Source organism: Oncorhynchus keta, chromosome 35 (genome assembly GCF_023373465.1).
Source record: "Oncorhynchus keta strain PuntledgeMale-10-30-2019 chromosome 35, Oket_V2, whole genome shotgun sequence".
Classification (NCBI taxonomy): domain Eukaryota; kingdom Metazoa; phylum Chordata; class Actinopteri; order Salmoniformes; family Salmonidae; genus Oncorhynchus; species Oncorhynchus keta.
Window position 1 is genome coordinate 66,218,558 of NC_068455.1, and position 17,113 is coordinate 66,235,670.

Sequence of the window (17,113 nt, forward strand, 5' to 3'; positions counted from 1 at the left end):
AGCAACGCTAGTAGCCTATTTACACAATAGCATTGCTATTAGCTTGCAAAAAAAACAGAATAGTCCGCCGAAAGCCAGAAGTGAAATACAGTTACATTTCAACTTTCTCTTCCAACCATAGGGTTGGTCCTCACGCAGGAAAAAACATCTAACAGAACATCAATTAAACAGACTTTCCAAACGTGGGTCTGTTCGACCCCTCGTTCCCCCTCACATCGACTCAGTACTGGTACTCCCTGTATATAGCCATGTTATTACCTCGTACCACTGCACATCGACTCAGTACTGGTACTCCCTGTATATAACCATGTTATTACCTCATACCCCTGCACATCGACTCAGTACTGGTACTCACTGTATATAGCCATGTTATTACCTCGTACCCCTGCACATCGACTCAGTACTGGTACTCCCTGTATATAGCCATGTTATTACCTCGTACCCCTGCACATCGACTCAGTACTGGTACTCCCTGTATATAGCCATGTTATTACCTCGTACCCCTGCACATCGACTCAGTACTGGTACTCCCTGTATATAGCCATGTTATTACCTCGTACCCCTGCACATCGACTCAGTACTGGTACTCCCTGTATATAGCCATGTTATTACCTCGTACCCCTGCACATCGACTCAGTACTGGTACTCCCTGTATATAGCCATGTTATTACCTCGTACCCCTGCACATCGACTCAGTACTGGTACTCCCTGTATATAGCCATGTTATTACCTCGTACCCCTGCACATCGACTCAGTACTGGTACTCCCTGTATATAGCCATGTTATTACCTCGTACCCCTGCACATCGACTCAGTACTGGTACTCACTGTATATAGCCATGTTATTACCTCGTACCCCTGCACATCGACTCAGTACTGGTACTCCCAGTATATAACCATGTTATTACCTCATACCCCTGCACATCGACTCAGTACTGGTACTCACTGTATATAGCCATGTTATTACCTCGTACCCCTGCACATCGACTCAGTACTGGTACTCACTGTATATAGCCATGTTATTACCTCGTACCCCTGCACATCGACTCAGTACTGGTACTCACTGTATATAGCCATGTTATTACCTCGTACCCCTGCACATCGACTCAGTACTGGTACTCACTGTATATAGCCATGTTATTACCTCTGGTACTCCCCCTGCACATCGACTCAGTACTGGTACTTCCTGTATATAGCCATGTTATTACCTCGTACCCCTGCACATCGACTCAGTACAGGTACTTCCTGTATATAGCCATGTTGTTTTTACTTGTTATTGTTATTCATTATAAATTTATTATTTGTGTTACTATTTATATTTTTTATCTTTAACTCTGCATTGTTGGGAAATGACCCATAAGTAGGTATTTCACTGTTAGTCTACACCTGTATTTACGAAGCATGTGACAAATAACATTTGATTCTATTTTTATTTGATTTGTAGACCCACTTCTTCTCCTCTTACCTCATGTTAAAATAAAAGTCCTGCCAATGCGCCATACCTGCAAAAAAAGCAAGAGAAACTGTATGGGTCTTCAAAATTTTGTTTAATTATATGTTCCATTAGATGTTTTTGTCTCAAGTTCCCATAAGGAGCAAGCCTAAAGACAATCAACAGAGTAAATTGAAATGTAATTGTAACTTCTCGCATCCAGGGGAACTATTATGTTTTTTTTGCAATCTAATTCCAAGAAATGCTATATAAATGTGTAATTCCTAGCGTTGCTAAAAGCAGCTACCGACAAGCCATTTCAGCCCATCAATCAAATTAGAGTAGCTAGCTTGTCTAATGATCTTATCTGGCATGCTGGCTGGCAATGTTTGTATACTTCAGAAAAGCAAGCAATAGCTAAATATACTCAAAACTCACATTCCACCAGTCAGGAGGATACAGGCAGCTCAAGAGGTATGCTTAGATATGCAGAATATACATAATGTATTTTTAAATACAATATTCTCCAATTTAACCCCCCTCTGGACTACCCCCTACTTTGTGCCCCCTCAGATTTTTGGGATGCGTGAAACCCCTGCCTGGGCATTCAACAACAACCCACTACAGAGTCACTGACAGAGGGGGAGACATTCTGACAGAGAGGATGACATTCTGACAGAGAGGGAGACATTCTGACAGAGAGGGAGACATTCTGACAGAGAGGGTGACATTCTGACAGAGAGGATGACATTCTGACAGAGAGGGAGACATTCTGACAGAGAGGATGACATTCTGACAGAGAGGATGACTTTCTGACAGAGAGGATGACATTCTGACAGAGAGGATGACATTCTGACAGAGAGGGAGACATTCTGACAGAGAGGATGACATTCTGACAGAGAGGATGACATTCTGACAGAGAGGATGACATTCTGACAGAGAGGGAGACATTCTGACAGAGAGGATGACATTCTGACAGAGAGGATGACTTTCTGACAGAGAGGATGACATTCTGACAGAGAGGATGACATTCTGACAGAGAGGATGACTTTCTGACAGAGAGGATGACTTTCTGACAGAGAGGATGACATTCTGACAGAGAGGATGACATTCTGACAGAGAGGATGACATTCTGACAGAGAAAATAAAATAATGGGTGTGTGTCACTTTCATACACTTTTTCACAAGAATATGTACTTGCACACAAAAACACACACTGACCTCCCTGCTCAGGTTAGAAAAGAAGCATCATCTGTCTAAACGGTAAATCTCTACACTCCAGTCCTCTTTTACAGTCTCTCTCTCATTGTCCTCTTTCCAACACTCAGTCTACAGGAAAACACAGTGAGAAGAGTGGGGGGTGGGAAGAGAAAGAAGAGAGGATATGGAGAGACAATGAGGAGAAGGAAAGAGAATATGAAAGATTGTCAGAACAGAAGTGAGGACAGGATAGAGATAAAACAAAGTGAATGAGACCAGAAGACTCACCCTGTTTATCAGAGGTTTATAAATAAGACACTATCCAGAAAAGTCTGGCACTCCCCGTTGTGGAGGTGGAGATAATGACACCCTAAACCACAGACAGACAACACAAGTCACACAGAGAACACAAGTTAGACAGAGAGTGAGATAGAGGAACAGAACACAACCCTTGGGTTGTGCCGTGGCGGAGATCTTTGTGGGCTATACTCGGCCTTGTCTCAGGATGGTAAGTTGGTGGTTGAAGATATCCCTCTAGTGGTGTGGGGGCTGTGCTTTGGCAAAGTAGGTGGGGTTATATCGTTCCTGTTTGGCCCTGTCCGGGGGTATCATCGGATGGGGCCACAGTGTCTCCTGACACCTCCTGTCTCAGCCTCCAGTATTTATGCTGCAGTAGTTTATGTGTCGGGGGGCTAGGGTCAGTTTGTTATATCTGGAGTACTTCTCCTTTCCTATCCGGTGTCCTGTGTGAATTTAAGTGTGCTCTCTCTCTAATTCTCTCTTTCTCTCTCTCGGAGGACCTGAGCCCGAGGACCATGCCTCAGGACTACCTGGCATGATGACTCCTTGCTGTCCCCAGTCCACCTCGCCGTGCTGCTGCTCCAGTTTCAACTGTTCTGCCAGTGATTATTATTATTTGACCATGCTGGTCATTTATGAACATTTGAACATCTTGGCCATGTTCTGTTATAATCTCCACCCGGCACAGCCAGAAGAGGACTGACCCCACATAACCTGGTTCCTCTAGGTTTCCTCCTAGGTTTGGCCTTTCTAGGGAATTTTTCCTAGCCACCGTTCTTCTACACCTGCATTGCTTGCTGTTTGGGGTTTTAGGCTGGGTTTCTGTACAGCACTTTAAGATATCAGCTGATGTACGAAGGGCTATATAAATAAAATTGATTTGATTTGATTTTGAACAGATATAGAAAACATTGAGGAATGGAGAAACTGTTGGCTGTAAGGAATGATGAGTGGGATATTCATATAAACATACATCTCACTCTCTCCTCAGTCCCAGGCTGTGTCAGAATACACTACCTGCCCATGCAGCAGAAAGAGGAGAAGTTGTCATGACAGGACGACAGCGATCCAAACATTCCTCCCTCACCTACAAGCACACAAAGGATACACACATTAAACTTACTACAGACACAAACCAGATATACATACATTCTCTCAAAAACATCTTACTGCTATTTTCCTATAGACTTCATGTAAGGGAAAATCAAATGCTTTGAGGCTACCCAAAGTGATGACCTAGCTACAGTTAAAGTAACACTAGTAACACTATGTATGTAGCGGTATAAAGTATTAAATATTAAAGCATTAGACCTCTCACTAAAGGCTTAAGTCATACAAAAGTTGTACTTAAATCTGAACTGGTAATAATGACACAAAAAAGTGACTCTATACTCAGTACTTTGTTGAAGAACCTTTGGCAGCAATTCCAGTCTTTTTGGGTATGACGCTACAAGCTTGGCACACCTGTATTTGGGGAGTTTCTCCCATTCTTCTCTGCAGATCCTCTCAAGCTCTGTCAGGTTGGATGGGGAGCATCTCTACAGAGCTGTTCGATTGGGTTCAAGTCCGGGCTCTGGCTGGGCCACTCAGGGACATTCAGAGACTCGTCCCGAAGCCACTCCTGTGTTGTCTTGGCTGTGTGCTCAGGGTCGTTGTCCTGTTGGAAGGTGAAACTTCACCCGAGTCAGAGCTCTGGAGCAGGTTTTCATCAAGCATCTCTCTGTACTTTTCTCCGTTCATCTTTCCCTTGATCCTGACTAGTCTCCCAGTCCCTGCTGCTGTAAAACATCCCCACAGCAGATGCTGCCACCACCATGCTTCACCGTACGGACGGTGCCAGGTTTCCTCCAGATGTGATGCTTGGCATTCAGGCCAAAGAGTTCAATCTTGGTTTTATCAGACCAGAGAGTCTTGTTTATCATGGTCTGAGAGTCCTTTAGGTGCCTTTTGGCAAACTCCAAGTGGGCTGTCATGTGCCTTTTACTGAGGAGTGGCTTCTATCTGGCCACTCTACCATAAAGGCCTGATTGGTAGAGTTCTTCTGGAAGGTTCTCCCATCTCCACAGAGGAATCTGGAGCTCTATCAGAGTGACCATGGGGTTCTTGGTCACCTCCCTGACCAAGGCCCTTCTCCCCTGATTGCTCAGTTTGGCAGGGCGGCCAGCTCTAGGAAGAGTCTTGGTTGTTCCAAACTGCTTCCATTTAAGAATGATGGAGGCCACTGTGTTCTGAGGACCTTCAATGCTGCAGACATTTTTTGGAACCCTTCCCCAGATCTGTACCTCGACACAATCATGTCTTGGAGCTCTACGTACAATTCCTACGACCTTGTGGAATATGTAACTCCGAGACACTCCATTTAGTATGATATGTTACGAATTACAATTCGCATTATATGTTACGAATTTGCTAAACATACAATATGTTATGAATTTGCGAAACATATGATATCTTACAAATTGTGGCTAGGTGGCTAACGTTAGCTAGCTGGCTAACGTTATCAAGGCTAGGGGTAAGGGGTTAGGGTTAAGATTAGGAGTTAGGTTAAAGGGTTAAGGTCAGGGTTAGAGGAACGTTTAGCTAATAGGGTTAAGGATAGGGTATAATAGAATGTGAGTATAGATGGCAGGGTCAGTCCATACCAGGTTCTCAAGTGGTCCTCCCGGCTCAGGGTCAGTAGAGACCAGGGCTGCAGTCCAAACACGTTATTTTTACCCCCTCAGCCCTTGCGCTCTCCACTTTCCCTCTGGGGTTTCCACGCCGAAATGGAAAGCTTTGATTGGTTGAGATCATTCAGGGGTCAATAGAGCTCCACAGTGGAGGTGTCATAATACCCATAAATCCTACCAGTCAAACCATCAATCAATCAAACAAATGTATTTATAAAGCCCTTTTTACATCAGCAGATGTCACAGAGTGTTATACAGAAAAACAGGGAAATTGTTCCAATCGTTTTTCCACCATTTATTTTTCCCATGGGGAATTTTAGAAAACGAAGGCTTAACCTGGCGTTGTGATAACCATGTAAATCTCTCTCGGACAAGGGGACTTTTATCAATATATTTACTGTCAGATTCAAAAGTGCTAATTAGCATCAAAGTAGACATCATGCAAGACTATAAATCCCTGCAAGCTCCTGCACATCATCTTTAGCTGACACCTTTGCTAAACAGGTATTTTGTCAATTGTCAATTTAAAGAAATGTAGCCAACTTATTCATGAATAAATTTAGCTAACATTAGATAGTTAATCAATAGATTCTTACCTTTGCCTCGATTCAGCAGTCTCGTCCAGATCATCATGGCCCTGGAGTGACGTGAATCTGGAGACGGGCATTGTAGTTCTGGATGATAGCCACATTAGCAGCTAATTCGCATTTAATTTTGGGGCTATTTAAATGTCACCTTGTCCTAAAGAGATTTATACAGTTATCAAAACGTCACACCAGGGTAAGCCTACACGCAACACAGCCCTTATTTTAAGTGTTTCAAAAATGTATGGTGGAAAAACTATTGGAACCATTTCCTTGTTTGACCGCTAGGATTTATAGGTATTATGACTTATACTGTGGTACGCTATAGTAGTAGATAAGAAGATATAAAGTACAGAATTCTTAGACAAGACTTTATATAAGTCAGGCCTGTTGGCAGTGCTGGCGTTCCTCCAGATTTTATTTTATTTATTTATTTTACCTTTATTTAACTAGGCAAGTCAGTGAAGAACAAATTCTTATTTTCAATGACGGCCTAGGAACAGTGGGTTAACTGCCTGTTCAGGGGCAGAACGACAGATTTGTAACTTGTCAGCTCGGGGGGTCTGAACTTGCAACCTTCCGGTTACTAGTCCAACGCTCTAACCACGAGGCTACCCTGCCGCCCCCAAATGAATTCACAGTACTTGTTGATGTCTCTGCTGAGCAACAGACGACAGATATTTTAGAAATTATCACCACCATTAACACATATCAACACGCTCACTAACATACAATGACACAAAATAACACTAACATTCATTAACAAAACCAATCATACACATAATACGATCATACAGTCAATCAACAGTAACTAAACAACAACAAAGACACTGGTGGCTTGTTAACCTGACAGTAAGCTGGACACGATGCCAACAGCCTCCCTGACAGCTAGCTCCAGTCTCTCTCTCTCTCTCCACGCGAGACAGGGCAGGGCTCTCCCGCTGAACCCAGGTGTGGATCCTGATTGGCTGTGCAGGGTGTGTGGGTGGAGCCATCTCTCTGAGCTTTCTGTTGTGTCTCTGGGGTGGAGGATGTTGAGGTGAAGGTGCGTCTCCAGGGTGAGTCTGACTTCTAGATTCATATGTATCCTCTGTGAACTTGTGAGTTTGTGGCCCAGTGATTTTAGGGTGATGTCCATGTTGATCAGTGGGTGTGGTGACCACTGTGACTGACTGCTGAACCTCATCAAAGATACATTTCTCTAGAGCACCAGGGAGCCATATGCCCACCACCACCATCATCCACACCCATGGCCTGCTGAGGGAGAGGGGTGAAGCCATAATCATAGCCCCTCCATAGGAGTCACATCTGGGGGAGAGATGAAAGAAATGGGATCTATAGGAGTGACGTCAGTATGACATCAGCCACAGGAGGTTGGTGGCACCTTAATTGGGGAGGCGGGCTTGTGGTAATGGTTGGAGTGGAATAGGTGGCATGGTATCAAATACATCAAACACATGGTTTTTACATGGTTTCTCTGTGTTTGATGCCATTCCATTTGCTCCGTTCTGGCCCTTATTGTGAGCCGTCCTCCCCTCTGCAGCCTCCCTTGACATCATCTGTAGATATATGACAGGCTCCAAGAGAATCCTAAATGAATTGGGGGGAAAGATAAGAGCATTGACAGGGTCTATGAGTGGTTCTCTCCTCTCCCGTTAAGAGTTGCCTGATGATAATGGAGTCATTCAGTGATTTTGGAGAGAAATCCATATCTCTGGCCAACTACTGCATTTTCACAGTCCACTTGGTCACTAATGGTCACTAATGCACATAGTTGCCCCCCGACTCCCTTCACTCTTCTTCTAGTTCTTCAAAGGTCACAACCATTCCTTTGCACTGGTCTGTCCCTCTTCCTTTGACACCCAGGTATTTAATCCACTTGAATTGTCATGGGACCCCAGGGGCCTTCTGGAGAAATGGATGTCACATGTCTTTGATACATTCCCAGGAGACAGAGAACAATGGCACTGATGACCTCATCGAAATATGCCACCTCTTCTCTGCTTTTCCTAAGACTGGCTTTTTATTCCATTCACACATTCTCTCTCTCTTTCTTAAACACAATAAAAGCTAGAGTCCAAGTAAAAGTGCAAATGGTTTAATCTCTGTGGATTTGTCCACATCTTTGCTATGTACAGTGAAATAGACCCTAGTAAAATCTCCCTCTCCAACCTTTATCACTACATTGCAAGTTTTAAACATATCATCATCCTCCAACCACTATGTTTAATTGAATACATTCAGTACAACCCAGGCAAACAGAACAACAATTTAAGATTTTTTTTAAAGTACATTTCTGGAGGATAAAAGCGGAAAAACTAATAAAAGATACGATGTAAAAATGGCAGACTAGAAAGTCTCTTAATTTGCTATATGTTCACTGCGTGAAAGCGTGGTAGAGTGGATTCCATTCACAAAGGGCTGAGAATTTAAGTCGGGGTTGTTGTGACCGTGGGCCCTGGGGGCCTCATCTTTCTGTGTGTGGTTGTGCACTTCACAGGTCTAACCCAACCTCAGGCACCAAGAGAGATTGTCTTGTGAGCCGAGACACAATTTGTCTACTAGAGAACTACATTATAAAACATTCATACATCACACTTGCAAGTGCATACGAAACTATACATGTCAGTTATGCCATACGTACACTAACCAGGAGGGTCCCCAAAAATTATTGCCAGCTTGCAGAATTGACATGCAATTTATCCATTATGAAAGCAATATAAAACACAGTCTGTGCGTGAGAAGGTGGGTGTTCCTTTTTGTCCACATATTTGGGACAGTGTGTACAGTATGTGTGTCATCATTCAAATTCATCAACTGTAGCAAGCTTCTGTAAAGGCACTTAGATGGGAGATGAGAACTATACATGGGATAGTGTCTACACAGGACATCTACATATCCTTACACTGGCCCTCATATGCTCACACTTACTTATGCATTCACACATATGCTGTCACACAAAGACATGAACTCTTTCACGTGCTAAAACCAATCATTCACTTGACAGTAAATTATATATTAGAAACCGGGTGGTTTTGACCCCTGATTAGTGATTGGCTGAAAGCCATGGTATATCAGACTGTATACCACGTGTATGACAAAACATTTATTTCTACTGCTGTAATTACGTTGGTAACCAGTTTATAATAGCAATAATGAACCTCTGGGGTTTGTGGCATATGGCTAATATACCACGGCTAAGGGCTGGATCCAGGCACTTGTTGCGTCCTGCATAAGAACAGCCCTTAGCAGTGGTATATTAGCCATATACCACAAACTCCAGAGGTGCCTCATTGCTTAAATTAGATCATGAGGGGGAGATTTTCTGTGCAAATTTCACCTCTTTCAGACTATATCTGGATAAGTGCACATCCAACACACAAATACACTACACACACACACACACACACACAAATACACACACTTTCTCTAGGAGTTTCCACACTCAATAACATAAAAGCATTGAATATTAGATTCCTTTAGTTAGTTCAAATGCAATTCCAAGGCACCAGACCAACACAGAGAGAGAGAGACAGGGAGCCTTGCAGTGCTCCTGTGCTTTAGTCATCATTTAGGGAAGGGGTGTTGGATCAAGTCAGGGGTCGAGTGTAAGCAGGGGCACGTCGTCCTCTGGGGTTGTGTCCTCAGAGAGGGGGATAAGTAGCACCTCGTCCTCCAAAGAGGAGGAAGAGAAAGAGGGGGATGTGGAGAGGGGCAGTGAGTTGGTGGGGGAGGAGGAGGAAGGGGAGGAGCGGAAGCGAGAGATAGTGCGCCCCAAAGAGTGGAAGAGAGAGGCTAGGGAGGGGCTGCTGGGGGTGGGGGGACAGCCACTGGAGGGCTCTGGGGGGTAGCTGGAGTAGAGACAATGGGTGGAGGGAGTAGAGTGGGTGGAGGAAGGAAGTGGGGGGGTGGTGGTGGCTGGTACTGCACTGTCTGTGGGAGCAAGCCTAGTTTCTGTGGCAATGGCAGATTGACGGCTTCCACAGCCAATGAGGTGGTGGCGGGAGTTGATTGACTGGGATCCACACCAGTAGAGGGGGCATCTGTCAGCTGGGGGGCAGAGCTGGATGGCTGGGAGGGCCTGGAGGCGGATCTGGGGATTAGGCCCCATCTCCGCATGCGACGGACAGCCCGGCGGATGAATCGGGGACGGCGTCGGCGTCGTGGAGAGTTAGAAGTATCCTGTCTGAGAAGCTGGAGAAAACCTCTCAGAGAAAGAGAGGAAGACTGATAGAGCGAGAGAGGAGAGAGAGAAAAAGATAAGTAGAGAAGAAAGAGCACAAGAAAAAAAGAACCACCTTGAGATTTCAGTTGTATTTAAAGAGTGCTATACTAATAAAATGACTTACCATCATGAAATGATAATGACTTTATTATTTGAATTAGATCACTCTTTGAGGGGACCATTAAACAAAGCTACAATATTGAACACAGAGAGCATATTGTTTTAGCTAACCCTCTTTCCCTCCTTCAGCTGTCTGCAGCAGTTAATCAAACTATGGTGTAGTGAGGGGCTCCATTGTGTTGTCTGGTGTAACTCAATCTATCAGATCACACTCCTGCTATTGCTGTCACACAGCTCTAGGATCAGGTCCCCCCTGGACATATAATACTATTAATTTTGATCTTGAAGGCTAGACTGATCCTAGATCAGTACTCCTGCAGGCCCCAGTGTAACTCAAATCTATGAGATTACACCCTCCTGCTGCTGCCATACTACAGCCTGATTCAGCCTGAGTATAATGGAGTCATTCAGGAGGGTCTGACTGAACTTTCTGAGTGCCTCTGGTAAGTGGTCGAGTCTATTGAAGAGCCAGATGAGTTCCAATCTACTGTAGGTTAACGGGATGCACTAGTATAGTAAAGCAACCAATGGAGTGAAGTAATTTCATTTCTAAATCCAATACAAATCCAATTTGAATATGTGAATAGGCTATTCATATTATGAAGGAGCATTGATATGATCTGAGTGGGTCTCTCCTCTCCCGTTAAGAGTAGGATGAGGTTGCCCCTGATCTAAGAACAGTATTTATGTAGTAGTGCATGCTGCCGCCATACTACAGCCTGATAATAATGGAGTGATTCAGTGAAGCTGGTAGGTAGTAGGATAAACAAGGCTAGTGGTGAAGAGTCAGAGGACATAGGGATGTACTGAGGACCTTTCAAATCGACTGTAAGTTAGTGGAGGATTCCCTTGTAAAGGAAGGACACCCAAGAATGGAAGTATCTCAAGTTGTCAGTTGTTTGAGGACTTCCATTCATTGTGCTCTAATCACAGAGGGACACAGTTGCCTTTAGTTTCTGATCCAATGTCAGTTTAGCATTTTCCCCATTAATGGTTAGGATGAGGATTGGGAGAGGGTTAGCTGATTCTAGACCTGTGCGCTCACCTCATTGGGGTTCTCCGTGGGGAAGTCCTCCACTGGAGGGATGATGCCCTGGGCGATCAATTGACCATAGGAGGGAGGGGCCTGCTGCTGGATTAGCTCCGCCTCCTGGCGGCTGATTGGGGCAAACATACTGCAGGAGAGAAACAAGGTAAAAACATCTCAACACATACAAGGGGGTCAGGTCAAACACAATAAACGTTGGTTTGGACAGAGATATTTCTTTGTATTCTGGACACAGATCAAGATCATTTGTGGTGATGTTTTTGTGTATTTTGGTGAAGCATCAACAGGCGTAAAGCTGAGGTGTGAAGTGAATAAGGGGTACCTGTATTCTCGGGTCCGCAGTGAGTAGAGCTTGCAGGTGCAGCCCATAGCGATGACCAGCAGCAGCCCACAGACCAGGCTGCCCACGGTTGCCGCGGTGATGACCTTTCGAGGCAGGGTCATGGTGCAGTTCATCTCGTCTGTCCCGTCCTTACAGTCCACCTGGCCGTCACAACTCCAGCTCTCAAACACACACCTGGGGAAGAGACACACACCGTCAGGATGGAGATTTCTCACAAACACCCAAAAACACACATCAAACTAAATATCATACAGTAATGGGTGCACACACACATATCAAACTAAATATCATACAGTAATGGGTGCACACACACACACATATCATACAGTAATGGGTGCACACACACACACACACACACACACACATATCAAACTAAATATCATACAGTAATGGGTGCACACACACACATATCAAACTAAATATCATACAGTAATGGGTGCACACACACACATATCAAACTAAATATCATACAGTAATGGGTGCACACACACATATCAAACTAAATATCATACAGCAATGGGTGCACACACACACATATCAAACTAAATATCATACAGTAATGGGTGCACACACACACATATCAAACTAAATATCATACAGTAATGGGTGCACACACACACATATCAAACAGTAATGGGTGCACACACACACATATCAAACTAAATATCATACAGTAATGGGTGCACACACACATATCAAACAGTAATGGGTGCACACACACACACATGTCAAAAAACACACAGCCCTATTCCCTACCTATTGCTGTCGCAGTGGAAGGTCCCAGGTTGACATATGGTACAGTCTTTTTCGTCGCTCCCGTCAGCACAGTACAGCTGGTAGTTACACCTCTCCTTGGCAGGGAAGCACACCGGACGCCCGATGAAGTTATGACCCGCCAGCACCGCCCGCTGCCCCACCCCTCCGCAAGCAAACTGGTCCCTGGGACACCCCCTGCATCCCGCCTCATCATGCCCAGTCTCAGGACAGTCCCAGCGCCCGTCACACTTCTGTTCCTGGGTGTAGCAGCCCCCTGCGGCACCCCCACATTTACCCTCCCAGGGGGGGCAGTAGCCCCCGACACGGTAGGTGGCGTTGAAGCCCAGCCCCTCCGAGCCGGGAAGCGTGTGATAGGTCAGGGAGAGAAGGCCAGTCCGGGACTCAACCTGGATGGCCTTGTAGCTGGACTCGCTGGTGATCTATTCAGAGAGGAAAAGGGACAGGGTGATTAGATTGAGTAAAATAACTTGGGTAACAGAACTGGACAGTATCGTGACAGATGACAAATTCCAGAGGTAGAAGTTGGTTTTAACCACAGATCTAGGATCAGACAACCCTACTCCCGATCCTAGTGGAATACAAAAATATATGACCCTGTATCAGTCTGTTAGGGGAAACTTCTATTAAACACATACCCAGATCCACTAACACTTACAGTTTTGATGAGTTCCCCAGTGCCCTGCTGTCTGTTGGTGATAGTGACCGTGTCTCCAGGCCCCAATTCCAGCAGCTGCAGGTCCAGCTTCAGAGGCCTGGAGTCCTGGGGGTCCAGGGTCCACACACAGAACAGAGGGGGGCCCTTGATGGAAGGAGGGGCGAACGTCCCATAGAAGGTTTGGAGGAGGCCGCCACATGGCCACTCGATGGGGGCCTGGGTCACACCGGGACTGGGGTGGGCTCTGTGAGGCTGGGGGCTGGGGAGTTGACGAGGCAGGAACTCCCAGTAGTCCTCCATAGGATTATCTGGCTCCTTTACCTTGGTGTAGTCCCCATCCTCCTCTACTTCCTTCTCCTCTTTCTCCACCTCAACCGGTGCCGTTTCCCAATCCCTCCCCCCGCTCTTCTCTCTTCCTGTCTCCCCCTCCCTCTCTCTCTCTATGTAGGACTCTGGTGTGGTGGTGGTTACCACTACTTTGTCGTGCTCAGGATCCTGGATCTCGATCTCTCCGTCACATTCCTGCTCATCTGTTCCCAGCCCCATCCCTTCACCCAGACACTCTGTCTGGCCGTTACAGCGCCAGGACAGGGGCAGGCAGCGCCCGCCCAAACACTCAAAGTCCACCACCGGACATTCACCAGAGTCTAGAGAGAGAGAGAGAGAGAGTGAAAGAGCAGAGTGGGAGAGAGACCAAGAGAGATGAACAGGGAGAAATGGTGGGAGAGGGAGGAGAGTTTATATTCCTTTTAGCTATATTGTAATTCCTGGTCCTCAAATATGGTTAATACTAGTTTACTATGTCCTTCCTCATGATTAACAAGTGGCATGAAATCCTGCCACCATACCTCTGATGTAGCCCAGGCAGAACGCAGAGACGGGGAATAAGTGTGGCAGGAAGTGGTGCGTCACTGTAATGTTCCCCCCCATCAACTCCATGGGCTTTGGCAGGTCGGAACCACAAAAGGTAATGGGCTTGCCAGTTGATGATGTCACCGAGACCCATTCCTTCTTACAGCGTGTAGAAAACTGGGAGAAACTAAAAGAACGACAGGTGAAAAGAGATACAAACAAGCAGTGAGCAAACGATCAAAAACCAAATGACTTGGCTATGAAGCCATGTTCTTCTCATGATGTGACCTTTCTGAGGTCCAGTCACAACCTCTACTCCCTGCCCCTGATGAACTGTCAATCTGAAAGCATTGGATAAGTATCATTAAACAACATATTAGTAGTGTCATCTTGTCCACTGAGAGTCTTGATGGAATTTCCATCCTATTTCTAACACCTACCCAATCCCTTCAGATCTACCCAGTTAAAGACTGGAGGTAGTTTAGGGACAAACGTTGCACCCTGCCCCACCGAATAAGCCCCTTGGGGGATAAGACAGTGAGTGGGCAGACATTACCTGAGGATAACGGGCTCTCCTACGTGTGCCTTGATAATCCAACTACAGTTGAACGGCCGTGGGCGGTAGGACCAGCTGTGGTGGACGGAGCTTCTGATCTCTCCCCTCGGAGCTTCCAGGACTTGGGGAGATTGTCCACAATGAGCTGGGAGAGAGAAGGACAGTGCAATACTTTAGACTCCTGGGTTATGTTCATTAGGGAGAAAACAGGAGTGAAATAGGCAGGTGCTACCTAAACTTGTCCAATAAAAATTCAGATTTTAGCTTTCTGTTTCAAAAACTTCTTGCTGCGGTGTGCCCTACTAAATATGACCCTGATAAATGCAATGGCTTGGTGCTGAAACTGTTGAGACACCATGCACTATACCACAACATGCACACCAAACCAAAACCACATCAGGCACAGCTAAAAAATAATGGAGCTGTAGTGCACTTCCAACAGAGTTTGCACTTATTCAAAGGGAATATTAGCAGGACCTTCTCTTCATAACCTTGAGTTAGCCAACTCATAATATTGGTATATGCCCTGTCTAGAGGAATCCCAGTAGTATCAACAAGACAAAAAGCATTTCAATATTTGAGCGTCACAAAAATGTGACAGAACGGGTGGTGCCACAACTGATTCTTACAATTACTGTTTAGACTGCCACACCTGCTTTGTTGATAAGACATACCTGTGAAGTAGTATGAGACAGGTGAGAGACAGACAGGTCCCTTTGATAAAATGAACAGAGGCATTTGTAAGAGTTGGGGTGGTAGTTATCTTACCAGTACTGGAGGCCAGCTCCAGGCTGCTGTAGGCTGTGAATCAACAGGAAAAACTGGAGTTATGCAGGTCTGAACAGGGCCTTACTTAAGATCTGACTGGTATTTGTATGTGGTGCAGTTGACAGTTGAAACTAGCTACACACTGCAATAGTTGTATGCCCTAAAGTACCATGGTGTCTTGACATCTTCTGACACACGCATTCATAATAAAACTCACCAGTTACAAACAAAACGTTGAGGACACAAAGGTTGAAAGAGGCAGTCATGCTGATGATAGTGCTCCTCTGAAATACAGGTGCTCATGAAAGAGAAAGAAAAGTTGAAAAGAAAGAAAAGTAGGATAGGAAAACATCTAGGTCAGATCCCTCAGTCCTCCTTGCAGAATGACCCCATCGTCGCTGACTTGTCTTTCAGGAAGACAATCTAAGAAAATAAAAAGATAAAACCTATTCAACATAAACGGTTATTTTAACTAGCGTGGTCCCAGATCTGTTTGTGATGTCAACTCCTATGGCCAATGTCACCCCCCTCACACACAAAAAGACCATAAGAGTGATCTGGGACCAGGCTATATTGTTACAGGAGTTGGAGGGAATTACTTTCAAACAACATACAGAATGTACTCGCCTTAGCCTTTAGATATGACAGCAAGGCATTTAAGGTAGTTCGGTTTAGCTAGCTAAACACTGTTGAGGTTATGCCGATCTATTTGTTTCGAGAACACATACACATCAATTTCCTGCCTCGCTACCTAATGACGTTGTTGTAGCGATGACTTACCAGCAAGCCAATCCTTATCCTAACCACAAAAAATCATTATCCTAACCACAAAAATCATTATCCTAAACACAAAAATGCTTTTCTATGCCATTTTAACTCCAGGTGAGCTGAAATAATTCACACCAGACTTATCTAGGCCTCCTGGATCCTCGCCCCGCAAACTTCCTTGAAGAGGAAGGGTAAAGCAGCAGCTGCTTCGCTCTCTCGTCCTGTCTGTATTATGCGGCTAGCATGCTAATGCTAACTTAACTAACTTCTTCCTTGTAACGTTTCCTGAACGTGCCACGCGATAAAAAGCATTCAAATATACCTACAAACACCCTGGTGAACATATACATTACAAACAGCGATACATGATGTATATAAATGCCTGTAACAACTAAATTAGCAACCTTACCCTTTCTGTCGTCTTTCTTGTTGACAGGCAGAGTTCTGTGCAACTTCCGTATTGTTTTAGTTGAGTGACATGAGAGGATGTAGCGCTACTGCCAGCAGATGGCGCTGTTATTTCTTACGGCGTTTATCACTAGCGGCTGTCCAGGCGAGAGCGGGGGCGTTGCGAGGGGCTTGGGCTGTCACAGCAGCGCCTCAAACTCCAAACAAACAAATCATTGTCACGGGTATTTTTCTCTGATTTATATTTAACCATCATTGTTTGTTACTTGGTCCCTCTATTCACAATGTCTTTGCTATGGAGTTTAATGGTGTGAATTAATGTGATAATGTTTCACCACCAGGTGTCAGAATAGAGTAGGCTAATGATATGATCAAATCTTAGGGGTCTTTTATTAGAGCTGTCGGCATT

The 17,113-nt window shown here is 45.1% G+C and overlaps 1 protein-coding gene and 1 long non-coding RNA gene across 3 annotated transcripts; both read right to left on the bottom strand.

The window, feature by feature from the left end:
* Nucleotides 1–627: 627 nt before the first annotated feature.
* On the bottom strand, nucleotides 628–3,262 carry LOC127916083 (uncharacterized). The gene is made up of 3 exons (XR_008093311.1): nucleotides 1,208–3,262; nucleotides 967–1,143; nucleotides 628–907 (listed from the first exon to the last, which is right to left on the bottom strand). It is a non-coding gene; the product is annotated as an uncharacterized LOC127916083 (long non-coding RNA).
* Nucleotides 3,263–8,266: 5,004 nt separating this feature from the next.
* On the bottom strand, nucleotides 8,267–16,829 carry LOC118368869 (low-density lipoprotein receptor-related protein 10-like). Of its 2 annotated transcripts, none has more exons than XM_035753318.2 (10): nucleotides 16,706–16,829; nucleotides 15,746–15,951; nucleotides 15,529–15,561; nucleotides 14,761–14,905; nucleotides 14,201–14,391; nucleotides 13,353–13,999; nucleotides 12,677–13,116; nucleotides 11,900–12,094; nucleotides 11,575–11,704; nucleotides 8,267–10,411 (listed from the first exon to the last, which is right to left on the bottom strand). In XM_035753318.2, exons 2-10 carry the CDS (start codon nucleotides 15,792–15,794, stop codon nucleotides 9,980–9,982), a joined length of 2,262 nt encoding a protein of 753 aa, XP_035609211.2. In that variant the 5' UTR covers nucleotides 15,795–15,951; nucleotides 16,706–16,829; the 3' UTR covers nucleotides 8,267–9,979. The 2 variants fall into 2 exon arrangements, with proteins under 2 accessions (XP_035609211.2, XP_035609213.2); XM_035753320.2 differs by lacking the exon at nucleotides 16,706–16,829 and adding an exon at nucleotides 16,309–16,655.
* Between the last annotated feature and the right edge of the window lie 284 nt (nucleotides 16,830–17,113).